General features: G+C 40.2%; 2 protein-coding genes across 13 annotated transcripts in view; one reads left to right on the top strand and one right to left on the bottom strand.

Moving 5' to 3' along the window:
- The window catches only part of adgrb3 (adhesion G protein-coupled receptor B3), a 113,570-nt gene extending 93,362 nt beyond the window's left edge, over window positions 1–20,208 (top strand). For 5 of the 12 annotated variants that reach the window (XM_031877360.1, XM_031877367.1, XM_031877376.1 and 2 more), the window contains 14 exons: window positions 865–968; window positions 1,064–1,166; window positions 8,705–8,855; window positions 10,646–10,715; window positions 11,113–11,179; window positions 12,451–12,554; window positions 12,880–12,978; window positions 13,335–13,506; window positions 13,730–13,825; window positions 14,644–14,683; window positions 16,085–16,761; window positions 16,884–16,919; window positions 17,791–17,895; window positions 19,139–20,208. In XM_031877360.1, the coding sequence (XP_031733220.1) occupies window positions 865–968; window positions 1,064–1,166; window positions 8,705–8,855; window positions 10,646–10,715; window positions 11,113–11,179; window positions 12,451–12,554; window positions 12,880–12,978; window positions 13,335–13,506; window positions 13,730–13,825; window positions 14,644–14,683; window positions 16,085–16,761; window positions 16,884–16,919; window positions 17,791–17,895; window positions 19,139–19,378 (2,064 nt within the window). In that variant the 3' untranslated portion in view covers window positions 19,379–20,208. The remainder of the gene's footprint in view (window positions 1–864; window positions 969–1,063; window positions 1,167–8,704; window positions 8,856–10,645; window positions 10,716–11,112; window positions 11,180–12,450; window positions 12,555–12,879; window positions 12,979–13,334; window positions 13,507–13,729; window positions 13,826–14,643; window positions 14,684–16,084; window positions 16,762–16,883; window positions 16,920–17,790; window positions 17,896–19,138) is intronic. The other 7 variants (XM_031877394.1, XM_031877402.1, XM_031877384.1 and 4 more) reach the window with 6 other exon arrangements.
- A 5,425-nt stretch (window positions 20,209–25,633) lies between these two features.
- The window catches only part of lmbrd1 (LMBR1 domain containing 1), a 53,994-nt gene continuing 51,630 nt past the window's right edge, over window positions 25,634–27,997 (bottom strand). Inside the window, exons 14-15 of the mRNA XM_031874534.1 lie at window positions 27,415–27,506; window positions 25,634–27,009 (exon numbers count right to left, since the gene is read on the bottom strand). Of these exons, the coding sequence (XP_031730394.1) occupies window positions 26,899–27,009; window positions 27,415–27,506 (203 nt within the window). The 3' untranslated portion in view covers window positions 25,634–26,898. The remainder of the gene's footprint in view (window positions 27,010–27,414; window positions 27,507–27,997) is intronic.

Here is a 27,997-nt window from a genome sequence, read left to right on the forward strand (position 1 = left end):
GTGTGTGTGTGTGTGTGTGTGTGTGTGTGTGTGTGTGTGTGTGTGTGCTAGTGCAAATGGAAATTGAATCTTTGGTGTGCTAATCCCGTTAAATAGTAATTCAGCGGTAAAGGGAGATTGTGGGCGGTTATTTGTAGTTTGCACATACATTTGGGTAACTCAGCGTGTGTGCGTGCACGCTGGAGGGTGTGTGCATGCTGGTGCCTGGGTGTCAGTCAAATATACATTTGGTCAAGGGGAAAGATAACAGTTGTCAGCTTTGACGTTATTTCTGTTGTTAGTCTCTGCTGTCTGATTCTGTGGATGAGGTTTTGAAACCATGTGTTGAGCTCATATGCCGACACGAGACTATAAACATATTTACATCGTGGCCTCTGCATTGGCACACAGGAGGACTTGAGATATCACAAAGAAACCTATTACCTTCCCCTCTGTCAGGCCTGAGCCATTCAAAAGCAGAATAGCAAACTACATAGAGCGCCTACAGCTAGCTCCAAATAGCAGGCCTGTGATTGGCCGGCTCACGTGGTGTCAAATGTGACTGGAAAAACAAATCACACAAAACATTTCGATGCACTTCAGCCTTCATAGCTTCCAGTGTCTCTGCTTCTGCCTCCATTGTTTTGTAATAGAAAGTCCAGCACAGATAAATGGAAAGACTCGCATGTAAACGGCCTTCAAGCCCACGCATGCACTTCAAACCTCACAGTGTATTAGGGAACCCACTGTGGACTGTTATTCAGATCGGTGGTATGGGTGTTTTGATTGGTTCCCCTCTCTGGGCAACAATAAAGATTTACTGTCCTGCATGAACCACATCCAACCTCCCACTGACTGGTTCGTCTTGCTCTGTCTCCTCCACAGACCATGGGTTACTCAGGGGTCCCATCTGTGACATTGATAGTTGGCTGTGGTCTGTCTTGCCTCTCCTTGATCACATTGTCTGTGATCTATGGTGTGCTATGGAGGTAAGATGATTTCACTTTGTGCATTTTTTACAACATCATATTTGCTAAATCATGTGTTAACAATGGTTGCTTTTATCGTTCTTGTTTTTCTTCAGATATATTCGCTCTGAACGATCCATCATCCTGCTCAACTTCTGCTTATCTATAATCTGCTCCAACATATTGATCCTCATTGGACAAACGCAGACGCACAATGTGGTAAGTGTCATTTAAGGATTTGTTCAGCACAGTTTATAAAGCATGGAGGTCCAGTGGTCTTTTGTATATATCTACGAATTGAAGTCGGATAATGGTGCAGTGGAAAGATCCACGTGGCACTTCACTGTGGCCATGTCTGGGTTGAAAAGAGCTCCTTATTTTTGTATCGGCCACAGTGAGCATTTGGTTGAGATCTTTACGCTGTGTCATAATGCAGAATATCATGAGGGTCCTGTTCATGATTTTTGGAGGTAAACAAAAGTCCATCATCTTCACCTGTTCCCAGCTAATTTGAGACATTTCAATCAACCCTTATTGTCTTTATTTTGAAAAGTCTCACTGGTCATTTACCAGAGGTCTAATCTACAAAATAATGCCTTTTGTGAACCAGATGTTGGCTTTGTCATTGAGAGTGCAAAAACAAGAATATAACACATACGTTATAGCCTCTTTCATGCAAATGACTCATCTTCTTTTGAGTCTCGGCAGACAAGCTTCTCATATTTCATCCAAATGGAATATTAAGTGTTCCTAATGCCTCTATAAGATGTCGATCCACTTTGCGTCGGCTAAGGACAACTGGTGTTACGTTGTCCTCTGGTAAATCTTAGACTGCCCAATCTGTTGGTGTTGAGAAAGTCTCTAATTGCAATGAAAGGTGCGATGCCATGAAGAAAACAAAAAAAAGATAAACCAAAAAGGACAGTCAGATCACTTTGAGATGAAAAACTAATGTCAGTTTTATTACTGTGGTTCAAACCTGAAGCACTGCAATCAGTTACAAGTCTGACAGTTAAAGAGATTCAACAGTGTAGGAGCAGCAAGGCAGACATGGTGCACACCAGGAGACATGGCGCACCAGTCAACCAAAGACTGATATATTACTGCGGTGCCACCCATATATCGGTGACGCTAAGGCGCAGCTTTAAAGTTGGGCTGGAGGATAAAAGCAGCGCTCGCACTTAGAAAAGTTAGAAAAGTGTTTTTGTTCAGATGTCAACGAGAGCTGAACTTCAGATCGAGTCAGCAGGATTCAAAAAGACGACGACTCCCGTTAACTTCTTCCAATAAATATGCATCACTTCCTCTCTCTGTCTTCATATCTGGCCAGTACACAAGTGGCTAATGTAAGAGATTGTTTGGCAAACAGCAGTTGGAATTTACAAGCTGCCCACACAGATGACCTTCTCTGTCATTTGGCAGCGCTACACAATTACACATTATCCATTTTATTGTGTAACCACATTCTCAGTATACCTTTACCTTTTGGAAGGAACACACAGTTTTTGTCCCCTCAAAATGCCAATATCAAAATGCCTCCCCCTATTCATTTTCCCTATGTTTAAATTTCATTGAACATAGGGAAATGAATGAATAATGAATGAAAAAAGATTAAACCTACATATGTCTGGCTGCTGGTGACATTATGGATTAAATGTGGACGAAATGCACTACCTGTAACCATTCAGGCCAATATGAATTGACCATTTTAATCTAGAAAAACAAACAAACAGCATCCACATGTGATAAATTTGTCTGTTTCTTTGCTGGCCCCGACATATCTGGCACACAATGCACAACGCTTTAGGGCGTCTTTAAAGCTGAGCTGATTTGAAGCCTTGTCGGATTTAATCAGGGCTCCAGTCGTCTCCTGTCTTGATTATGAGGACCACCACTTAACATGGACTACTCACTTGGCATGCTGCTAATAGGATATCTGTCTCTGAAATCTGCAAAGAGATTAAGTGGTTTTCAGAAAATCCACTGACATTCTGAAGATGTCATTTCAGCGTCTCTCAGAGTGACTCAACAAATTGATTAATTTATTTGTAACTGGCCAATATTGTTTTTTTATGCTGAACATTAAAACTGCACAAATTTATATTTGTATTCTAACCATGGATCAAATAGTTATGTTATGTGAAAGGGAAGCTCTTAGTGATGAACCCAGAGAGACATATCACCAGACTCAACAGTCCCCCTCAGCTCTATTGAGTGCTTTAGCATCTTTCTGCTCATTGTTTGGCTTTACTGCCTGCAACGTTACTGATTTGGTTCACTTTCATGGCTCTCATCAACCTTGTTTCCAGCAGCAGGTAGCAGGTATAGCAGAGCTTTTCTGCTGCCTGCTGCTAGTTAGCGACCAGCTGGTGAACATAGTGGAGCGTTTAGCAGCTAAAGAGCCAGATATTTCAGATATTTAGTTGGAGGCCATAAACAGGAAGCTAAAAGGAGAGTGAATATTGGACTTACATTCAGCAGGTGGCCAGAAACACGACTCCAAATGAATGCTTAAATCGTTGTTCATCTTTTGGATGTCATTCGGCAACTGTGTGGCGAACACATTTGCTGTATCAACTTTTTAAAATATCAGTATTATGTTTAAAGCTTGTAAGGGGCCAAGACAAATCGATGAATGCAGGTTTTATTATTAAACTCTGCATTTTTTTTTTATTAACATATGGTTGCGTCTGTATATATACAGACATATGTACATATTACCGATAATGTTTGATCTTTTTTCATCTGGAGAACCTATGAAAATCAAAACTTTAATTATTTGTATTCCTAAAGCTGATGCACCAAAAGCTCAAAGATCACGAGATCCTATTATTTCAAACATTTCAGATAAAAAATTGACTTAATTTTAATTCTAAGTTCTAAAATAGCTAGACCAGCATTTTACCTATTCATTTCTCACAGCCTCAAAAAAAAAATGTTACGAAACCAAACCAGGTCTTTCGGGGCTCGTCATCAACAATGGAAAGGTACATCGCTGTTGGTTCAGTCAAGTTAAGAAAGCTGTGTGTGTCTTCTCTAACATCCACGATGCTGTGGATAAAACTTCCAGGGCCATGAATGTATCACTATTATCCCTTCGTTCTGTCATGAATGTGTCGCTCCTGTTGTAATAATATTATCTCGTGTGTTTGATCAGACATACTGTAGAGCCCAATGTTTCAGCAGTAGGCCAGCGAGAGGAGAAAACATAGCCCCTGTGTGGGTTTAATTGCCATGCTGCCTGACACTGCCTCACTTGTTTTTCCTCCGTCTCTTGTACGAAGTGCATATAATTGGCTCCACTGTTTGTGGATTCAGACTTGCTCATCGTCTAATAGAAATCATCTCTTTGGTGTGGAGGTGTCTTCTGGGAGCAGGAAGTCAGTGAGTCACCTTTGCCTGTGTTTTTCCTTTGTCCTCTGTTGTTGTTCGTCTTGGATTATGGAAAGAAGACAGAGCGAAGCACGGAGGGAAGGTAGAATTAGGGTTTCTTGGAGTTAGAGTTCCTTTAACATATTCATCTAATAATGAGCAGGAATGTATTATACTGAATATTAAGTGGGTGAAAGTCAAGGTATCCGGGGTCTATCGAGTGTCAACACAACATCACCAGAAAACGTTTACCTTTTATAAAAGGATTTATTTTAAAGTCATAGTCATTTGGTCAGGAGTATTGTGAGCTAACACAGTTCTACAAACAGCTTTGTACAACTTATCTGCTATTATCTGATTTATGACCGCCTACGCACCCTGATGCAACACAAGATTGTGTAGAAAATGATCACCTTTTGTTTAAATGCTGCAAGTCATGTATCGTCACAGATGGCTTATCAAAGCTGGCATCTAGTCAGTGAATATTGAATGTTCAGGTTATATGTTCTTGAATAATTATATTTAACACGAGACAGCGAAATAGATAGTGACAAGATAACACATAGACTTTAAACACATACACACACACACAAACTTTTACAAATGTAATCAAACAGAAACATTTACTTCAGAGCTTGTAGCAACTCTTAGTGTACGGCAACAGTCAACATATTGTGCAGCTAACATTGCACATTGATTTTTCTCACCGCATAAATATGGCAGTTGCTGAGGATCGGGTAGATGGATACACTCAGGGTATATATTATTTATTCTTCCAAAGAAAACTTCTAGTACATCCTTATATATTCCCCAAGTACAGTAGAAGTGAGATTCCCCTGAGTCCACTCAGTCTGTACATTGTCAAGCATTTTCCTTTTACACTTGCTATTCAAGAAATGGAAACTTCTAATTTTGAATTAAATATATTCTGTAATTTCAATGATATTAGCAAATTCAGCCCCTTTGTATATTCTCAGTTACAACATTATACTGACCATTTTAATGAGGTTTAAATAAAGAAATAATCATTCCTACACATGTTCATACAAGATGTCGAATAGAAAACATGCCCAAGGGCATATATGTATATAACACATGCAGTAACTGCAGTATGCACATTTAAGCAATAGTATATTTTTAGTACACAGAGCTTGACCTCCCTTATAGTGAGGTGCAGCAAAGAGGGATTTCATTTTTCCCTGGCTTCCATTCGAAGGTTAAACTTTTTAAATACATGCTCGGTGCATTAAAACAGGCAAAATCAACATATAGCTCATTCCTACACATTATGTCTGCCGCTTTATAACAGCAGGAATCCTCTGGTGAGGTTCAGGAGAATAATTCTACGCATTGTTTTGAGCCTTAAGAGTGTTACATATTTAAATAAAGTAGGCAGAAGTAGATATTTTGTGACTAGTGTCAAAGTTGATGCATTTTGTTCAGCGTTTCTCTGTGGTTCAACAACACTTTGCCACCACCACTATGTTGTTTGGAGTTTTTAATGTGCTCCACCCAAGCACCCACTGTATAAAGCACCGGGGCACTTCTTGCTTGATTTAAAAGGAGAGTGCTTCAATCAAAATTTTAAAAAAAAACAGCCTCCTCCTCCCAGAGCAGTTGGGAAGATAAAAGTACTGCTGCAAGGTATGGTTCAGATACTTCAGCAACATTTAAAATAACGTTGTAGATCTTAACTGAACTGTACTTGAGATACGATTAATGTAACTCCTAAATATCTTCTAAGGGTGTATCGCAGTAAGAGTGATATGTATTCAAAGTCAAGTGGACTGAAAGTTCACTGCATTCTTATTAACCAATTAATGAATCTGTAAATGATGAAATAACACATTGTGATTGGCAAATAAAAATGCCTGGAGCTCTGAGGAAAATATTCTAATCACCATGTCAACATTAGTTTAATCCAATTATGAAAGAGGGTCTTCTGAAATCCCTTTTAATATTTCGCTTCAATAACATGTCACTGCTCCTTCTTTTCCCTTTCAATGGCTTGTCATTGCATTATGAAGCAAAGTGTGCAACAGTTCAAGGCAATTAGGCTTTCAGTTTGTAATATATGGAGCGTCAAGGCTCAACCCAGAGCTGTTAGTCCGAGTTTAGTCAGGCCACGGTGAGGAATTCTTCTAATTTCCTGCCCTGACCTTAAACTGCTATTATCTAACATGGCTTGAAGTAATGCTCGTCAGCTCCCAGCGTTACCTCCGTGTCTATCAGCTCTGCAATGTTTTAATGTGGTCCCTTCCTCAGTTCGTCTGTTTCCATGGATACTGACACAGTGTGCTGAACATCTCCAGGCATTTGCCTTTCCAAAGGGCAGCGTGAACTCTAGGTTTCAACCTTATTTTTCTATGACTACCTATGTCCATCCGCTTCTATCATAATGTCCTCATAATGTACCTTTCTCTCTTTTCAAAAGCACAGTTTTTTTTATATTTGAGGACTAACGAGGCTGGGCGGTATAGGCACCCGAGTGAAACATAACGGCTGCATATGACCTGTTTCCAGGAAACAAGGCAGGCTCTATGTTCAGCACCTTGGACAGCACATGAGCAACAGCGACACTCGAATTAGCTTTGCATCAACAGGCAGTGTAGCTGCTGTATGACAGGCCCACATGTTTTCCCCTTCACTTAAAAATATGTTTTTACTTCCATATACGATTTCTTTACACTGATCTGTCATATTTATCCTGTAATAACCACATACAGCACAGCAGTATATACGAACATACAGGTCAGTGAATTCATTAATTCACATGGAACGGTAGAAAAAAAAACAGGATTAGGCAGAATATAGCTAAACATTACACAGTAAATTATATTTATTATTCAAAGCTTAGTCAACAAAAGATTTATAGCACAGAATGTGTGTGTGATTTTTACAAAAGCAGCTGTACGCACCTGGAATTAGCACATGGGCAGGTGGCTATGAGTCATGGCAGCGTTATATGCTTTGTTTTGATGGCTTGAAACATGTAAATATCTGCCCAAACTGACCCAGATTATAAGATTAAGTAGGTCTGGCCAGTGGTGAAATTAGTTCATGTTGAACTGACCATGCTGAAGCCACGATATGTTATCGTCATGCGTCACAGAAAGTGAAGAATTTTGGGTTTAAATGCAAGTTTAGCAGGACATTGTTGTTCCTGTTTTGTCTTACTATTATTGTCTAAAGTATATATTTAAGGTATCCTATTGTTATTATCCTATCCTGTTATTCTATAGGCTACTCATTATACACGGATGTTCTTTGAAGTTGACCATTAAAAAACACAAACCTGCAAATTACATTTCAGTATCAAAGACATATGGGAATATGGTATTATGACATACAGTTCATACTGCACTTGACTTACACGACATGAACTTTGATAAATATTTAGGTCTCGGTAATTGATATCCCTAGTGGCTGTAGGTAAACACAACTCCCCTCTTCTCACGCGTGAGGTAATGCAGGATTACTGTCTCGTGTGAAGCCCATGAACACTGCGGGGATGGATGGATTTAGTGTGGTTCTCTCGGTGGGGATGCAAAGTGTATGGCAGATCTCACAGTATGGTGTGGACGCCCTGGCATGATACGATACACTTCAATCTTTCCCTCTTTGTGCGGCATTGCTCAGATTATCACCGCTTCACACTGCAAACAATCTGAACTGGAGAAAAAAAAGAGAAGCTTAATCTCTTCTCACTCACAAATGTCAGTGTGAAATGACAAGATTCTCCAGGATGCTTCTTCATTTCTAATCCTCTTCTAAACAATCGCATTCCGAGATGCCTCTCCGCGGAACAAAGATGGACAAGCTAACGAAGCTGAAAAGTGCTGCTATACGTTGTCGATCCTGAATGCAATCTGCCGCCTCTGACGCGTGCATTCTGTATCATTTAAGCAGTGTTGTGTTTTCTTCCCCTCCTCTCTGTGTAAAACAGTTGACCTTGTCTCACATGCCTCCAGGTGGGATCCCCAGCATACCAATGAGGGTTAGTGCAGAGGAATGCTAAGCCACGTGTCAGCTAGCCCGGCTCAGATCTTTACTACAATTGGCACCTCTGTTGCTACAGTTTAAACTGACTCTTTGTTTCATTCACTGCACGGGATGGTACTTCAGTGGACGGTCTAGACAGGCAAATGCATAGAGAAATATCAATATCATTGATTTGCAGAAATCTGTGCTTCTGATGGAGTCTGCTTCTGTTTTTGTTATGCACCGCTATCTGGTTACGGCAACATTTTTATAGTAGCTGTATTAAAGGTGATGCATCTCTCGCAGAGAAAGCTGCATTTCAGTAAATGTGAAGCAATTCCTGAACCCACAGTCCTTGTATATATCTCTTACTGACCGCCCCCCCCCCCCCCTTGTATCAATAGGGTGTCTGCATCATGACGACAGCCTTTCTGCACTTCTTCTTCCTGGCATCCTTCTGCTGGGTTCTCACAGAGGCCTGGCAGTCCTACATGGCAGTGACGGGAAAGGTTCGGACCAGGCTCATCCGCAAGCGCTTTCTGTGTCTGGGCTGGGGTAAGCAAGCAGCATGTTTCCCTAAACTTCTTCATTATCTCCCATCATCCCTCTCGCAGCTGCCATTTTCTCTCAAGGTCTCTGGCCAAGGTGTCTTTCCAAGTATCTGTGTCTTTTTTCCATCCACTGTTTCCATCCTCTCTGTGGGGCAGCCAAATCCTCATCCTGTCAGGCTCGTTGTTCTGATGCTTTTGTGCTCCAGTCAAGCTCTCTGAGGGATGGGTAAATGTACCGGCCTTGAGCAGTGGGGGGAGACAGACTGGTGCGGCTTTCCCATAGCAGGTTGCAATGACCTTATGTCTGATAAAGAGGGCGTGAGCTGAGCCTTTACACTGCAGCAGTATACATACATACCCTATGAATCAGAGTTCAGGAGAATTTTGCAAAGGTAAAATGTCGAGAATGTATATAACCCTGTTCTGAAATCCTTTCCAAAGTGTAATGTTCAATCGTTTGTAATTATAATATGTATTGCAAATGAAATACAGGTTGGAACCAATATAACGTATTTATTATCCATATTGCAACAGATTTTAATCAGTCAGGGTTTCAGATAATTACGTTTGTCCTGCCTCCCACGCTGTGTTCCCTGCACTTGAATACGTATCCCATCAAAAAAAAAAATTATAAATGATGTTTGTACATGTATGTCAATGAACACAGGAAGCAAAAAATATCTTTCTCGAAATCGTAAAAAATCAATTTTTTTCTTCATGTGATAAATGTCGGTCTGAATCCTCGTACAAAGGCTTCTTTCTTCGAGACTGCTAGAAAATCTCTCCTTTAGAAAAATCTATTTGATTATGAAAGAGCCCACACTCATTCTTCTTGTTACCTAGCAACAAACAAGGCTCTCTTAGTCATTGCGGTGCCACCGCTTGCTGCAAAAAAAAATAAAAATATGGACAAAAGCTGCTCTACAAACACATGGATTTGTCAAAAACGCCATAACGGACAATTTGATGAGAAATAACACAATCTATGTCCTGCTGTGTGACAGTAAAAATGCATTACATAATTTGCCGACTATTTATTTTTACATACACGACTTGAAATAGAATCGCTCTAATCCTCTATAGGTTACCACGTGTACTCAAGCAGAAGACAAACTGATTTCCAGAGTGACATGTAGCACACGGCACCTGTTGTCTCCCTATGCAGCCTGTTTGAAGTGCAGCGTCTCCACCAGGCTGTTGCCTCCACAGTGATTCATGACATGCTTGTGTACACTCGGCACTCTTTACCTCTTCAGCACTGCAGAGAGGCACTGCATGGCCACAGGGTCTTCGCCTCGTGCCTCCAGGAAACTGATTACATCAATAGCACCTGCGTGCGCTGCTCTGAGAGGAAAAGCGTTAATATTCTAAGCACACAGTTGTAAGGACCGAATCCATTACACCAATCTATGATGAGGAGCCATACAGCAAAGAAAAAAAAACCTTCATATAAATGGTGTGGAGGGCAGTGAAATGTCTTACAGTAGAGTGATGAAATTTCACTGGGTGGTTTTCTGGACTCGATGCTGTGCTGCCATTTTGACAAACACAGTACAGTCTGTTCTCTTCTGCTGCTTAATGGCATTCAGTACAGCATGTTGATTGAAATGCATATAATTGATCATATACTCTCAGATGATTTTATAGTCTCATACCGTAGCTTCTAATAGAGTGAGTCTAGCCACACTTTGTTAAGAGAGGCTGACTTCTTCTGCATTAAAATGGACTTGTGCTCTCAGTTCTGACAAGTACAATGACTTCTTGAATAACTATTGATTGTTTTCTGTTTTCAAGGATTACCAGCTTTAGTGGTTGCTGTTTCAATGGGATTCACCAAAACAAAAGGCTATGGGACACCTTTATAGTAAGTTTTTTCTTTTTCTGTCTATATTCATTATTCAGTGCGCACACAGTTGGTTCACGTTAACACTTAAGAGTAATGATGAAGTGCTCCTGCAGTGGCTTACTTATCCCAAATAGTGCCATAAACAAAGTCCCCTGAACCTAATGAAATTTCAAAATAGCGCAGCAGGATCCCAATTTTGTGAGAGTTGTATCCCTGCTGGATACCAAATGCACAAACACTGCTTAAAATCTCTTTAGCATTTTATTACCCTGTGAAACTTTGGAAATAGAGTTACAGCATATGGCACTTCTCCCCTGACAATTTAGGGGAATACAATTGTATGCTGGTGTGCGCCATTAACTTGGATGCTAATGTCTTGGTCGGACTTAACAGTTTTTTCCTGCTTTCCCTGCAGCTGTTGGTTGTCTTTGGAGGGTGGGCTCCTGTATGCCTTTGTTGGACCAGCAGCTGCTGTTGTTCTGGTATGTTTCAGACATCACGTGTCCACTCCACTTCAAACTTTTATATGCTGAGAATGCAAGGGACATGTAGATTTACGACAAAGACAATACAAATAATAAACTAAACCACTACTCCTAAAAAACCTGTACAGTTTGTAATAATAATATCAAGACACACGCATTATAATAAGATACAATAATAACACCCACACAACCCACGATGTAGTCTCAGTGACGGTACAGTATCGGTGTGGTACAAGTTGTTGAAACTCGACAAATCGTTGCTATGAAAATGCCTAACAGGAGGAACACACTCAAAGTAATGAGCGTCCCATCAGGCAATGTGCTCAAGCAATTCCCTTTCATTTACCATAATGGTGCTCCATGTAGCTATGAGGTTATAAAGTATTTATGCATTAGATTTGTTCAAAATCTAATATACTAGGATATTTTAATCATCTCATATTTACATTGTGAAAATTACACAAAGAATGTGATTATGCAAATCCCTTAGTCTGTGTCAAAGGGACAGAGAACAGTGAGAACTGAGTCACATTTTTCATTGTCAAACTTCTGTGGTGGGATTAAAAATAAAGTCATTTGAGATTTTTTTTTGTTAAAGCGACTAAATGTCTTGGTTTGAGCTTCAGATGCACAGAGACTTGAAGTCTTGCTGTGCTGTCGTTTCCGTTTGGGATGAACCTCAGAGGAACACATGCAAAAATGGCAGAAACTACCCTCTGCAGTGCGAACGAACACCATACATGCTGTTACCACTGTATTGATACTGTAACATCATAATGAGATGTCTCACAGACACAAAGCTGGTTGAATGAAAAACGTCCCCAAATGTATTTGTATAAATACTTAATGAGCTCTGTATCTCAGCTAGAGGGGTCTGAAATAGCTGAATATTTAAAAGAATTGTCGACCCAGCTGCTATAAATCTGAAGTTTTGTATTTGCCTAGGTGCTGCTGCTAATAATAGGAGATGGTGCCTTTGAGAAGACATGTATTTCTTGTCAGGCAGATCTTTTCTTATGGCTGTTGTGCTGGGCTGACTATCCGGGGCTTGCATCATCTATTGGCTGAAAATGTCACAGAGATGAGCAAACAATAGAAGCTTGAGGTCAAAGCTCAGTGCAGGTGGAGATGCAGTTGGAGATAATGACATTAAATTATCTAAATGTAGAATGTCAAGCTGGGAAATGTATTCAACATTGGTTTTGAAATCATCTTTTTGCAGTTGATTTATTGAAAAGCTAATATACCTGTTCCCTTCTTATTGACAGGTCAACATGGTGATCGGTATCTTGGTGTTTAATAAACTCGTGTCCAGAGATGGCATACTGGACAAGAAGCTGAAGCATCGAGCAGGGTATGACAGCACGTCCTTGTTAGTACCTCTATTTTTCTTCTAAACATTCTTTCTTCTTAACTTCCTGCAAAAATACAAACATGTTTGGATTTGATTTTACACACATATGGAGATGTAGACCTCCTTTTCTTGCTGCATAAAAGGCATCAACATAAAGGGGTCAGATCTCTCTCGGGAGCGACACAGCTTCGTGTTTCTTTGGCAGAATCAGTCCAAGATGAAAATCATTAAAACGCCCACACATTGGCTGCGTCTGCTGTTACTAATATGGCGGGGGAGAATTTAAAGTCGGGGTAGTGGCTGTTAGCATTGTTTGTCATGCTGTTGTCTCTATGTCCCACAGACAGATGAGTGAGCCGCATACAGGATTAACTCTCAAGTGTGCCAAATGTGGTGTTGTATCAACAACTGCTTTATCAGCAACTACAGCTAGCAATGCAATGTAAGTGCCCGTCAGTGCCTCTGAATCAATAAGACGATGCTACAGGGAGTCTCTGCATGTACAGCGTGTCCACCTCTACCATTTAGACCTTGAAGTCCACTGCAGCGTAAACTGATGTTTCAATTACATCCACAGTACATCAGAGCTACGGTATAGGAATGTCTTTTACTGCAAACATGCAATGTTACATGCTTATTTTACAGAACGCTTACTCTACTACTAGCATGCACATTAAAGCCCTGGAGTATAAAAGGCGCTGATGGAGATGCGGCTTTTCACTCCAGACCCTATTGTGTTGTCTACACCAATTGTCTTGCTTTTATTTCCTCTACACAATCCTCCCGTCCTTCTCTCAGGGCGTCCCTGTGGAGTTCCTGTGTCGTCCTCCCTCTGCTGGCTTTGACCTGGATGTCTGCGGTGCTCGCCATGACAGACAAGCGCTCCATCCTCTTTCAGATCCTCTTTGCTGTCTTTGACTCACTGCAGGGTTTTGTCATTGTGATGGTCCACTGTGTCCTACGGAAAGAGGTAAAGGTTGATTTGAAGTCATCTTTTCTTTAACCAATGATCTTTGTTATCACAACCATAAATAGAAACCTTCGCAAAGTTAAATACTGAATCTTAGGCGGACTTGACAGAGAATAAGACCGAATAACAAAAGCATTAAATCACTTTCAAAGGCTTGTTTTTTTAGCGCATGTAATGTGCAGTTTTCTGGACATGACGAATAATTGATTACCCCTGTCTTTAGGTCCAAGATGCTCTCAGATGTCGGCTCAGAAACTGCCAAGACCCAATCAGTGGTGACGCAACAGGAACCTTCCCTAATGGGCATGCTCAGATAATGGTAGGCACAGTTACCCACTGTTATCTCTAACCATTAGACCCATTGTCCCCTGGTTATTTATAATACACATACAACCTCCTTGTTCTCCATTGACCTTAATTTAACTCATGCTCTAAATACTGTTTTTCTAATTATTATTCATTATTGTATGGCCTCTCAAACATGAGGCATTGCTTCCCATATGTTTATAAGGTTCTACATAATGCTTTTGCAAAGCTGCAATTACATGCAGGGTAGACACTTGGCCCTCTGATAAATGACGTTACTTGCCTTTGTTTTTTTTCTAGGCCCTAAGCCCGATTCTTTATTTCCATTTGATTGAACTTACTGTCCATGTTTGCCATGCATCCCTCTCATTTCCTCTCTCAGGGTAATAGAGGACTGTTCCCCGCCTGACCTTTTAAATGGGACACCAGTCCTCCTCATCTAGCACCACGACGCCACTGGCACATCATAGCAGTGATCTGCCATTAGTATTCGAATGCAACTCGGAGTGAAATTGTTTTCATGATAGCAGAATAGTGTCAAGGCCCCCTGGTTCAATATGGTCATTAGCAGCCAGCACAGAATACTTCCCAGCTGCTTTTCCATAAATGTATTATTGATATATTGTAAGGATGGTGCAGAGAAAAAAATGACTGCTTTGCATATATATATATATATATATATATATATATATATACGTATATATCATTGATCCCAATCTTGCAGCTGGCTTTTACACGAGGATGGCTCTTGCTTTGTATACACGCACAGTTTACAGTATAAAAGGCCTTGTTTGTAGTCATACCGACTGTCTGACTGTCTTCTGCCCCCAGACGGACTTCGAGAAAGATGTGGACATCGCCTGCCGATCAGGTAACGAACAGATGGTCTCTTATTAACACGATTCTCCTTGACTTGCATGTAAAACAAAGGCCCAAAAGAGGTTAGATGGTAAAAAATAGCTGAGGTTATATAACAACCAACAATCCCCGCAGGAGTTTTTTTCCCACAGTTACCAAAACACTGACTTTAATCTGAGAACAAAACAGTATTAAGGGAGCTGTTGAATATTCACTTTCGTCTTTACTGCAATAAATGTGAATAACAGCAGCTTTTCCCATCTTCAGGCAGCCGCACTACGTAATAATGTGTTTCATTAACATGTAGACGCTATCATAGAATAGATGCGTAGGTGCTATGTGTCTCATTTCTTCGAGGATTTTCTTGGTCGGTTAGTGAGAGGATAATAATAGGATGATGCATGTAACTAGTGGTGGCAACTAACACAGGCCTGGAGCCTCATCTTTCTCCAATCCTTTCCAAACCAATGAAGAACACGTCTTAAATGGATCTGCAGGGAATAACCAAGAGCTCTCAGAAGCACAGCTTGTTAAGAGACGAAAAGGGCTGTCTGGCTCTTCTGACCCACATTACTTCATGCTGTACAGTCTTGTAAAGCTAAAGTGGACATACCCGATACAAAAAGGCAGGGCAGACAGGTGTCATTTATAAATCATGACCTGATTCAGACCAAAGTAGCACTGCGGTTGGAGAGAGACGCTTTTTACAGATTACTCTCTGGGCTCAAGGAGTTTAAACTGGTTGTTTACTAACAGGGGTTATATTAGCAGCAGAAGTAATATGCTGCAGTGTCACCCTTAAGAATATACAAGTAAACTGAATACTCCGACTGTTTTCCCCCATGTCCTCACTGAGCATTTAATAAGACTCAAACAAAAAGGCAAGGGTTAGATCTTTTATGTTGTCCTTGTAATCTCCATGCGGGCCTTTTGTGAACAGACAACTTAATTCCTCCTGATTCATGAGGCGAAGATTAAAATGCTCAGCGGGGACGACAGGGTGTTCTTATGAGAAGGCATTTCTGAATAGATAGCTGCTGTTTCTTATACAATATTTGGTGCATCACAAGGTTGTCACCCATCACTAAATTTGGATTAGGATGCCACGTGCTGTTAAACAGGGAGACTTTCAGTGACAGAATGTAACCTTTCTGCTTTATTTACGGTTACGCACATCCTCCCGAGATACCTGCTGTCGTGTCCCTTTGCATTTAGGTGTAATGTCACACTCAAAGCATATTCAGAATATTTGTCTTGCCATTACAGTTGTCCCTCTGCAGCACCGAATCCTTTGAGAATCGATTTGAATTTGTCTGTTCTTTTGGTCGTATGTTGGATAATCTCAGATTAAACGGTGACACTAGTTTCATTACGGACAAATTACCACTAATCCTTGTACCACTCTGTCCTGTAGCACTCCACAAAGACATGGGCTCTTGTCGCGCCACCACCATAACCGGCACCCTGTCCCGCATTTCCCTCAACGACGAGGAGGATGAGAAGATCCCCGAGGGCCTGAACTACTCCACGTTGCCTGGCAACATCATCTCCAAAGTGATTATCCAGCAGCCCTCAGCTCTGCACATGCCGATGGGAGTAGGGGATCTGAAAGAGCAGTGCATGGCCGACAGCAGCGCTGACATGCGCCGCACTGTTTACCTGTGCACCGACGATGCCATGCGCCAGAGTGACCATGACATGGTTGGCCATGACATGGAAGGCCACTCTTTGCAGGGCCAGATGATGGAGACGGACTACATAGTCATGCCCCGGGCCTCTGCAGCAGTGGTGTCCGGGTCGGGCATGTCCACCCTCCTGAAAGAGGACACCAAGATGAACATCACTATGGATACGCTGCCACACGAGAGGCTGATGCATTACAAGATGAGTCCTGACTTCAACATCAGCCCGTCAGGTATGGACCACATGAATGTGAACCTGGAGCAGCAGTACCCCAGCGCTCCCGAGCAGATGCAAAACCTGCCCTTTGAACCTCGCACGGCAGTTAAGAACTTCCTCGCTGAGATGGAGGAATCTGCGGGGCTTTCTAGGAGTGAGACAGGGTCTACAATATCTATGAGCTCCTTAGAGGTACATAATGCTGATGTGGATGAAGCTCAGAGGATACAGAGCTGCAACAAACACCTAAAGTATTAATGTACATATCTTAAACCGATGACATATTAACTTAATATCATGTTTTATATTCACAGAGAAGAAAGTCGCGATATTCTGACATGGACTTTGAGGTACGTAAAAACATGTTTCTTTCGATCGAGCACATACATCTAAGCTTAGATGCAGAAAAAAGCCTTTTTTTTTTTGCAGTTGTGTTTGTCATTTGATTTACCAGTACTTGTTAAGCCTCTTAAGCTTATTGAAGTCACACAGCCTTGACTCAACAAGATGTATTGACATGCTGTGCAGTTTAGATAAAAGCAAGGCTGTCAACTGACAAACAGGGCAACAGTTCTCATCTACATTTTGTCCTCCTCCATCTCCTCCATCCATCTATATGTTGATTTTCAAGTCATTTGCACATTTCACATCAGATTTTACCACTGGTTTCAACAATGATTATATTGGCTTGCAAAGAAATATTTAAAGCCCCCTTTAGCAGGTTTTAGCTTTTCCTTTGCATCATTAAATCAGGCTTTGCTGCATATCTATTGTACAAACTTTCAAAGTAGAGGAAACATTAGGCTTCTGGCTGCGAGTTTGGCCTGGGGTGCATTTTGTTTTAGCTTCGATGCACACCAACCCTAAAATTGAAAGTTTTGTGCCAAGGTTTGATTGTAAGGATTTTCCTTCCACAAACAAAGCGGTAAATTAGTCAATTTGTCACAGAAGAATTATGTTTATTTCAGATACCCCAGACATTGCAAATTAAAAAAGTTCAAGCTTTCAGTGTCCTATCACCCTTACTTTAATTGTCTTGGTGTTTCCTTCATTTTGGCAGTCACGTGTATATATGCAGAGACCGGTAGATTTGCTTCAAACCTGGCCTATAAGTAAACTACCATGACACTAACAAATTGATCAGAGTTGGAGGGGGTGAAAAGGAAGATGCATTTCCATTATTGGCTGTCAATACCAAAGAAAAAACCCTTGCCATTGCAGAAAGTCATGCATACCAGGAAAAGACACATGGAGCTGTTCCAGGAACTGAATCAGAAATTTCAAACCCTGGACCGATTTCGAGACATACCAAATATGGGCACCATGGTGAGTAACAGGAAACCAGGAGGGGTGGCGGTTAGCCAATTAATGATAGCAGCATCAAAATACCCTATTTAGCTATCCGGTGCAGGGCACATACCGTAATATGTGATTGTGCAAATTAGTGGTTACAGTATGTAGCCAAAGTATTTACGTGGAAGTAAAACTTCCTATGCGTAGTGGACCTGCCGGCAGCTGGTGGCGGGGGGGGGGGGCTGCTCCTTAAAAGCACTGAAGCATTTTCTCCACACGGCCAGTCTCAGGGAAGAAAGACCTTTGGTAATCTTGTTGCAATAGAGTGCATCCATTCCAATGCAAGGCCATGAATGCACTTTTATTTACATGCACATTTATCTACTTAGCAACCCCATCATTTTTCCATTAATGCATGGCAGATTATTTAACCTATCAACATCTATACAAATATGACCTTAAGTTTGCTGTTCTCTTACTGCAACTGTGTGTGTGGGAGGACGTTCCTTCTTTGTCACTTTGGATGTAGAAGTCTGGCGAATTATGACAATTATTTCTTGACCTTGCTCTAAGTCAAAAGTCCCACCATCTGTCTCCATACCTGGCTGCAGCTGGAGACAACGGGGGTGTCAACCTTTCCGTCTCTCTCAGACAAGCACCGATGTTTTCTTGTATTGAATGCAACAAATAGAAATTAGGCTTGGCGAGAATGTCAGCCACGCAGCAGCCTTTTGGCTGCATGTAATCCTTTTTTCACTCACATTTCAATCACCCCTACAGCACGATGTAATTTCAAAGCCCGTTGCTTAGTTACCAGTGCAAGTTCTTTTGTATAGAAAATGATAACTCCGGTACATTCTCCCCCTTTTTCTCTTTTCCCCAAATGAATCTGCTGCAGAGCTGGCTGCAGACATTGGTATCCATTTTATATTCCCAGACTGGGAGCAGCTTCTCTCTCTTACTTGCAGTAGTATATTTGGGACTGTCAATGAGAGCACATTCAGATGAATGGCTCACACATGAAGCCCATATAGTGCACCAGTTTCTGAGCTTGGGGGGGGGGGGGGGGGGGAGAAATACAGTTCTGCTATGACTCCACAATAAGCATGGTCACATTTAACACACTACCATTATCCTTTGTTATTTGATGCACTTCCCACAGCATTAATTCATTACTTTCAATTAGCAATGGGTAGGAATTCATACAATGTTCTTTTGAATGAACTGACTTGACTGGAAACGTCCTTTTTTTTTTGTTTTGTTGGAAAAATAACAGTGCAGAGGATGTCATGCCACTAATGTCACACCCCACTGGCCATGTTCACAGGACAAGGCAATGCCAAACAAGAACCCATGGGAGAGCTACAATCCAGCCTGTGAGTACCAGAATTACGCCACTATGAATGTACTAGAATCTGACACCAAGGACTCACTGGAGATGACGCCTGCAGAGTGGGAAAAGTGTGTCAACTTACCCTTAGACGTCCAGGAGGGAGACTTCCAAACAGAGGTCTGAAGGAGAAGATGCAAACTAGAAAAGGAGGAGAAAGAGATGTATTTTGCACTGAATAAAGCAACAGACTTTTCTAACAGCCTTGGCATACATATCTGGATAATACGAGTGTGGCAGGGACAATATGTGCCAATACAATATAAGGACTGAGGAGGGAGAAAAAAAGAAAATAAGGAAAAAAACATCAGTGTTACTTTTTGTATTCTCACTAGTGTACTTAGTGTGGGGCAGCCTGGTGTACAATATTTACCATCATGTGTTTCAAATTATCTGTTGAGGAATTGGCTAAAAAAGGTAATCTCTCAAGATGAAACCTCACAAAGCAAATGACATGCCATGTCGTCCCAGCTTCATTGGGTCTAGTTTTGATTTCATAAAACTGGACCCGGGAGCACAATGTATATATTTATGCAGGTTTTTAAAAAGTTTATAACAGTCTGTTTGGCCATTACTACACTTTTTACTTTATAATATAAAACATGGGAGGCAGAGGATTTTTTCTGTCATATTAAAATGAATGTTTGTCAAGCTACATTCTTCATTGCTTTAAATGCAATAAAGATAATACTCACTTTTATATAAATAATATATTTCACAACTTTAATACTGCAGAATCTGCTTGAAGGATCCCAGCAAGCTCTCTCATCTGCAGCTCTGTAAAAAAATATTTAAAAACAAAATGTTGTATGGTGTAAATAAACTTTTGTCTACATATGTTTTACTTGTGCCAATTTATTTTAATGAGAACAAATGCCAACCTGATCAAACGTTATAGCGAAAAATGTTAACATTTGAAAAGGAATGTAAATAAAAGAGGAAATATGTTCGTACTGCTTCAGAGGTTGTGTCAAGTTTATGTGGTTTGTTGGTTGTGGAATTCATTGCTCACTTAAATAGATCAAATCAAATGATGGGCATGTGACTGATATAAATATACAGCTATCCCTGTCTGAGTATTAATGGGGAAATTTGATTGGACGAAGAAAATTACACATTACTCAAAAATTCTTGAAAAAAAAAAAATGCTTGGACTTTTGTTAAACGTCCAACCTTGTCTCCAGTTTTTACAGACTGGATTTTCCAAAATGTTCTCTCCAGTACCACAAATACTGTCCCCTGTGATGATTTTTTTTATCTCAGGTTAGTCATTGCCTTTATGATTTAAACCTTCCCTTTAGCTGAAGGTGAAGCATGGTAAAGTCTCCTGAATCACCTCATAAATCCACCCCCGTATCTGATTTCTGAATTTGGAGAGGAAACATTCAACTCCTAATAGGTTTTTGTGCCCCCAGAAGGTTCGTCTGATAAGATCAGGTTTTTCTGAGGAGGGAGACCGGGCCAGACGGAGCACAAACGGGAGGTGGGTGTGAGGGGCTTTGGGGGAAATCTTGTTAGTCCCCGTCTGGTGGTCTGCGGCACGGCTGACACTTCGGCAATGAGACCATCGGTGGGAGTCCCCCCCTCCTCTGGGGAGCAGTGAGAAGAGGAAGCCACAGAGGAGGACTTGGATCTCCACCATCAGTGGAGAATGATGACAAGAGGGAAAAAGGGGGAAGCAGACAATAAACACGGGCTCACATTAATGACGACTCCCAGTTGTGCTCTGACGTTGACACAAGATAAATTAACTTGATTACATGTAAGCTCATGTCTAGACATTAATGTCTGAATTTACAGTGCATTTCAATTTACATAATTAGGTTAATTATATACAGTACTGCTGCCTGTGAGAGATTATTTTCACTAATGTGCCAGCATCCAATGCAGTGAAATGCCTTTGGCTTTTATTTTGTTACCCAGATTGTACACACAAACTTTTATACCATTTAAAAGATCTGTGTTATAAATGATCTTTACAAAATGAGATATATTTATATTTAAATATTTAAATATATATTATTTATTTTAAAAATAAATATATATATATATATATATTCACAGTTCATACATACAATAAAAAATACATTCGTATAACAGTAATTTCACAATTTAGAAACTACTGGTATTCTTAAATAAATAATCTATTTTTACATGATTGAATTAAAGTTACTTTTTACATTTGAAAGACATCGTCAAGGTTCAAGAACAGACTGTAGGCTACTGTACACTTCAAGATGCAAAACCAAAATAACCAAGTTCATATTAGGAACGACCACATCATAAGCTATTGAATGCATTCCTTTTATTTACCCGTCGTGCAGCTGTCGAAGCGCATTTCCTCTCCCAAAACCGTAAGCATTTGCTCAATAAATGCATGGCTGACGGACTCTCCTCCTCCAAATGAATAATATTTGGAGACGGATGAAATCAGAATTTCAGTGCCTCCGGAGATAATTTATGTGCTTATGTGACCTAATCGTATTCAAACGTGGAGCTCTAAATGTGTATGGGATTTCTTCATCAGCTCTGCTGGGTGAATTATGTCACTGTCAGACGTACGCAGTGACTCACCAGCAACTGAGCATGACGAACTTCGCCATGCAAATAAACAAGTGAAAGGGTCTATTTTAAGTTGGTGTTTGTCTAAAATGCTATTTTTGACAGTTCTATCATTTTTCCTTCCTTTTGTGTCAAAACAAAATCCTCAAAGAAAGGGTTTAAAAGCACTTGAAAGTGACAAACTTCATGCAGCTCAGTTCCTGGTTTTTCCTATTAACTATGTGGTAGTTTCCTCCAGGAATACTGCACAATGTATAGAGGTGAAACACACTCCCACCTTTATTTTGACAGCCTGCCAATAAGTCCCTCGGCAAAAACAGGTATCGATGCCAACATTGGAGAGACAGGCATAGCAAGAAGAATGAGGGTTTGAGGACAAGGACAATAAAGAGCGAGACTTACGGTTTTTTGCAATTGCCAAGACACAAAATTTGGTATTTCTGGGACAGTTACTGAAACCACTAACTCATGTAGCCTATTGACCAGGTATGCTACACCATAAGCACATTGTCTGCATTACACTACGTTAGAAATTCTAAAACACACTGTTTGCAAAAACACACGGTTATCTACATCAAACACATCATTCAAAAAGCCTGTGTGTTTTGTTTGTTAATTTCTAAACACTAAATTATAATTATCTTACCTGCACCCAGAACACACAAGTGAAAACACCTCTAATCAATCAGGTCACTTAGAAAATCAAAACACAATAAAGAGAATTCAGGGTTGCTGTTTAGTGTGCACAACTATGGAGGCCTATTTTGGAGAGTTACTGGACTGTAATACTGTATTTAGTTAAGTAATTGTGTCCGTTATTGTTATGAGTACGAGCGTTGACAATAAACCCATTGCATTTGTGTTCGTTATCTATATTTACATCATGCTACAAATGAAAATGGCTAAGATTCTAGATGATAATGTTTTATATGTAGCAACTCAGTGTGCAGTTGCCATAATTAAACAGCTATTTATTATTTGGTATTTTTGTGTAAAGTTGTGATGCAAACAACTCGTTTTAGAAGAGTTTATATAGTTTTGAAAGTGTTTGCTTATGCAAGAGATGTAGGATATTTTGTATTCATGTTTTTTGGTTTTAGTGTGTAGAGTTTTGAAAAAGAGGGCCCTAATTTTAGAAAGTGTGTTTCAGCTATTTTAATTCTTGCAGGAGCTCAGCTTACTCTCTCTGTAGCTAATGAGATTAATATGACAAAGAATGACTTAGACCTCCCGCAGAAAATTCCGATTTTTAAACACCAATTAAAGATGTAATGCCGCAAAAGCGTCTGTTTATAGGTTCGACAAAATAGCACGCGTGTCTGGAAGTGGAAAGCTGTATTATTTAGTTGTTGGTAAATTGAGCTGGGATGTGTTGACAAGCCTGGTGCACAAGTCATCATTTGGGAATGAGTGGCAGGCCCCACAGGCCCATGAGAGCAGAGAGGTTAACCTGCTTAGGGGCTGCAAACACTGAATCAACATAATCACATTGATTCTGCGTCACTTTCCTCCCTGGAGGCATGACTGAGGGGTAAGGCAAACACTTGGTCTATCAAGGGCCTGTCAGAGGAGTTAAAGCCCAGAGGAAAGACTTGAGGCCACCCAAAAATCACAGAAAGGACATAAGTAGAGAGAAAAAGTGGTGAAATGCTTTGCACAACAGTACTGGCCATGTTATTTTTTTTTTTAAGAAACTCAAGTTCACCCCCCATCATAACAACTTTGGCTATCCTCTTTTTCTGGCGCCATCATGATGTCAAACCGTGTCCAATACTTTATGACTTCTGTGTATGAGTAAATAACTAACGTTACAAAACTGATGTCATCATCCGCCGCTGTAACTACACTTTGTCATAAGTGCTACTTAACAGACACTCTCATGGTAAAAGTGGTCAAAATGTTCACAAACCTGCCATACATGACAACGTCGGCACTGTCGCGAGCAGACTGACATTAGCATTTAGCTCAAAGCGTCGCTAGCAGAGCTGTTGTTAGTCTTGCTAACAAATGTCCGTAGCTAAAGCTAACCTGGCATCAGGGTTTGCTCACACATCGAGCATAAATCAGCTGGAGAAGAAAATAATTTACAACATAGTCATTTCAGCTAACGCTAAATATTTTTGATAAGCTAGCAAAAAAGACTGCAGTGAGTTAGCTAGCTTAACTATAGCCTACGTTAATAAAATACAGAAGCAAACATCAGAGCTGTTTGGAAGAGCAGTACGTAGGCTACCAAACCAAAGTATGGTTTAAATGTTGTACTCCCTTGTCATTTGCAAGTGCCTTCATAATTTCAAGTGTTGTAAAAAGAAATGTTATTCTGTATAATGCATTATGGCCTTCCGACCTGTGGAGCACTAAGATAGATGATGGGTGCTGAGGTCCTTGACAATGGCTGTGCTGTTCTGTAATTCCTCTTTGCATACTATCACCGGTACTCCTAACAATCAGCTCTGCCTCATTTAAAAACAGGGTCTGTCTCAGAAAAAAACAACTTTACATTCATCTACTGTCAGATACTGTCTATTGGTTTCTCGAGTTGTAATATTAGATAACATAAAAATACTGAGGAGATAATTATTTTCCATTGTTTAACTGATAGTTAGCTGGATAGTCAGGCATGATACAAACTGGGATGGAAACATAATTGATATTTTCCTAAACTAATTCATGTATTCATTCAGAAAATGTGTTCATTGTTCCTTAACAAGCTTGCAAGAGAAGCCTAAAAAGAGACGCGTGAGGGAGAGAAACGATGAGACAAGAATTGGCTTTTGAATAAGGGGTAAGACAGGAAAAGTTGCACTCTGAACAGACAGACATCCTCTGATCTGACATGTTCATCACACACTCCTCTGCTTGAGTTCTAGGGCTCCATGTTTTTGGCTCAAGGCTTATTTTGGTTTATTAGTGTATGAGGGGGTGGCATATCACATAATGGCTTAACTCAAGGCAGGCTTGCACAATAGTTATGACAAGGTATGCATACCAACAACTCTAATTGGACAAGCACTCAACATTTCATGCAAATCCATCCGAGGCATGCACCGAGTAGTTATATGCTAATCACAGAACTCAATGAACTGTCAGTTTCATTTGATACATGTCCTTAGTACTCTGAACAGCAAAACACACATTCTCACTAACATAAATTACTGATTGTGGTTATGTGGTTAGGTACTTTGCAGCTCCTTAATAGATTTTGTCGAATCTGACCACTGTGGTCATAATTTTGTCACTGCACTCGTTAAAGATAAACACCGTATGTAACACGGAACTAAAGACCATTTAAAACGTTTTATCTTCGAACATTATAAGAAAATACTCAACAGAGACCACGTAGCCAATATGTTTTATTCACAGCAATGTGAGAAATGAGCAGTCATTTGGGGGAGGATTTGATAGCTGAGATGATGTTCATCGTTAGTGTTGCAAGGAATTGTATTGATTTTCGTAAAAAAAAAAAAGTCTCACTCAAACAGGAGCAATTAGAAATTAGAACTGAGCCAACTCACCCTGAAGCTTTGGACAAATTAACTGACAGGTGGCATGTAGTGCTCACTAACAATTAGCGCACTATATATTACAGGAATAATTAGCTCTATGGTCGATCAAAATGTTTAATACAGACACTATGTAATTAAAATCCAATTTGTTACAAACTTAAAAACTTTGATTCCCCTGCAAACAACTAACAAATGTGGTGGCTTGCTCTGTTCCACACTGCTGGGACACAAAGTATTTTTATAGTAAAATATATACCACTCTTTGAATATTTGGTGTGGAGGGTCAAAATAGTTGGAACTGGAAAATATGGAGTGTGTTTAAAATGGTTTTATTTCTTTAAATACAGGTACCATTCAATATTGACACGACTTCCACAACGGCATTCTTTTCAACCCATCACAGGTGAACAAAAGCCCATCGGATGCAGCGCCTGTCGTCACCATGTAACCACATTTCCTGCTGCCGCCGGACTTTCATCTCAAAGCAAAAAACAAACCTTGTGAGATTCAGAAAGCTTTCTGCGAGGCTAATTTTTACGGGGTATCACATAGAATAGTGTGTGCCCATCGTGGTGCTACACATTCATGAGGCACACATATTTTCTGTCAATTTGTTTTTTGTTAATTTTGACACAACTAAATTCACTGAAAATAAAATAAACTATAAAGCAAAAAAGGAGAAATACTCCTTAATTTAAATAAAACGACATGCGTATTTGATAAATTCCATGTTCTTCTAACACAGACAGCAAAATGTTGTTGAACCCGTTTAATTAAAAACGAAGAATAACTGAAACACTGGAAACACGACAGCCGTAATTGGCCCTTTACATTTCACACAGTGCAGGTATGCAAGTACAGTAACGGTGACTTAAATAATGGCCTTGACTAAATGTAGGGGAAAAAGCAGCAAACACTCTAGCACAGTATTTAACCTGAGACAAAACAAGCAAAATAAACTTTGAAAATACTGCTGTCAACACAGACTCATTATTTTATACGAATTAGCTCTTCAGAAAACAAGCAAGCAGAACAGTTGGTGGAGGCTCAAATGTCTTCATAGTGTTTGATCTTAAAAGGTATATTAGAGCCAGCTTTAGATATTGTCATTCAGTAACCATTAAAAGGGTCTAGAATACGCTTTAACAATGTAAAAAGTTTATGTCCAAGCTCCAACTAAATCTTAAGACATAAAGTTTTGGAGCCGTCTCTGCTGCTGCAGTGTGTCTTCTCCAGCAGAAAATGACCAATTCATGTCGGTTTCAAACTGTTGAGTGAATTCTCAAGGTAGGATTGAGTTGGAGGACACTCGCAGAATCCCAAAGTCATCAATAATATTGACTGAGAACGACACAAACGATCGGTCTCGGCGGTCTCATTAAGGGGTAGGATGTGTCGACTCAAAACAAGGCTGGAATGCACAAGACACCACTGCAATAACTCCTTAAAACCAATAAATTAAACTATGACAGATCACTGACATCCATTTATTAGTTTATCAAATTGTACTTTCTAGTCCCTTTAAATTACGGGGGGGGGGGGGGAAATCTACAAACCCGTCCGATCGAATACTGCTTTTCAGTGCACATATTCATCATCACTTAAGTCTGAGTCATCGGCCTCCACCTCTCCTTCAATCACAGACTTCTTCCCTCTGCAGCAGGACACCGCCAGACCAATGAGGAATGCCTAAAAACAATAAGCAAAGCACAAATTAGGAAATATTTCATAAGGATCATCTGATTAATAGAATGCATCACCTGCACGAGGAGAGAGGCTATTCAATATTTTTGCTGAGGAGATTAGCTGTGTGCAGTCTCGGAAAATCATATTTCCAGTTTTCGAAGTAGAAATGAAATGATGGTCTTCGGCTCTCACACTCTTCCCCCGAACAAAATGCAGCTTGTAAACTGAATGAAATGTTTCATAGATGTTGACGTCAATATTGCTCATCTCAAAAGATATATTTAGAATTCTTTGAAAATTAACAAATGTCTTCTTTGAGCTTTTTAAAAAAAAAAAAAACAAACAACAATAATTCTCCCTCTTCAAAAAATGGCCCTGATGGCATTTCATTGACATCTTTGGACTCACCCCGATAAAGGCCCAGTTACCAAAGTAATAGATGGTGCTGAAGAACCAGAACTTGTGGAGGAAGAGATAGGATCTGGTCACAGTGCACTGGTCTGAAAGGGACAGAGAAAACAAAGGGACATTTAAGAATTGAATCTATACAATGAGAGTAGATTTACTTTTGTTTTCAACCCAAGATGGTTGATTGTTGAACATATTTAGAACGCAACAAGGTTTTCTCTCCACCAGGTATTTGTTTGACAGTTTGGAAAATCAGTTATGTAATGAAATGAAAACAAAAACAAAGAGTATTTTGGTCTCAATAACAAAGGAAAAAACGTTGCAGCCAGAGAGTGTAATTGCCTTTACAGTGTAGAGGCCAGTCCACTGCCTACACACACATGTTTATCCAGCACCGCCGAGGAAAGTCTCACAACATTTGATACCAATGGCAAGTCATGAACCATCTGAGAAGTGGTGTTGAAGGAAATCAGCAAGATGACAAATACAACCTTCCCAAAAAGCTGAATTTATAAGATGTTGTTGCAGAGCTTCATTCTTGACCTTGAAACCACACATCTGCCCCTAAAACGCTGAACTCAAG

This window comes from Anarrhichthys ocellatus, unplaced genomic scaffold (genome assembly GCF_004355925.1).
Source record: "Anarrhichthys ocellatus isolate YVR2014 unplaced genomic scaffold, GSC_Weel_1.0 scaffold3, whole genome shotgun sequence".
NCBI lineage: Eukaryota > Metazoa > Chordata > Actinopteri > Perciformes > Anarhichadidae > Anarrhichthys > Anarrhichthys ocellatus.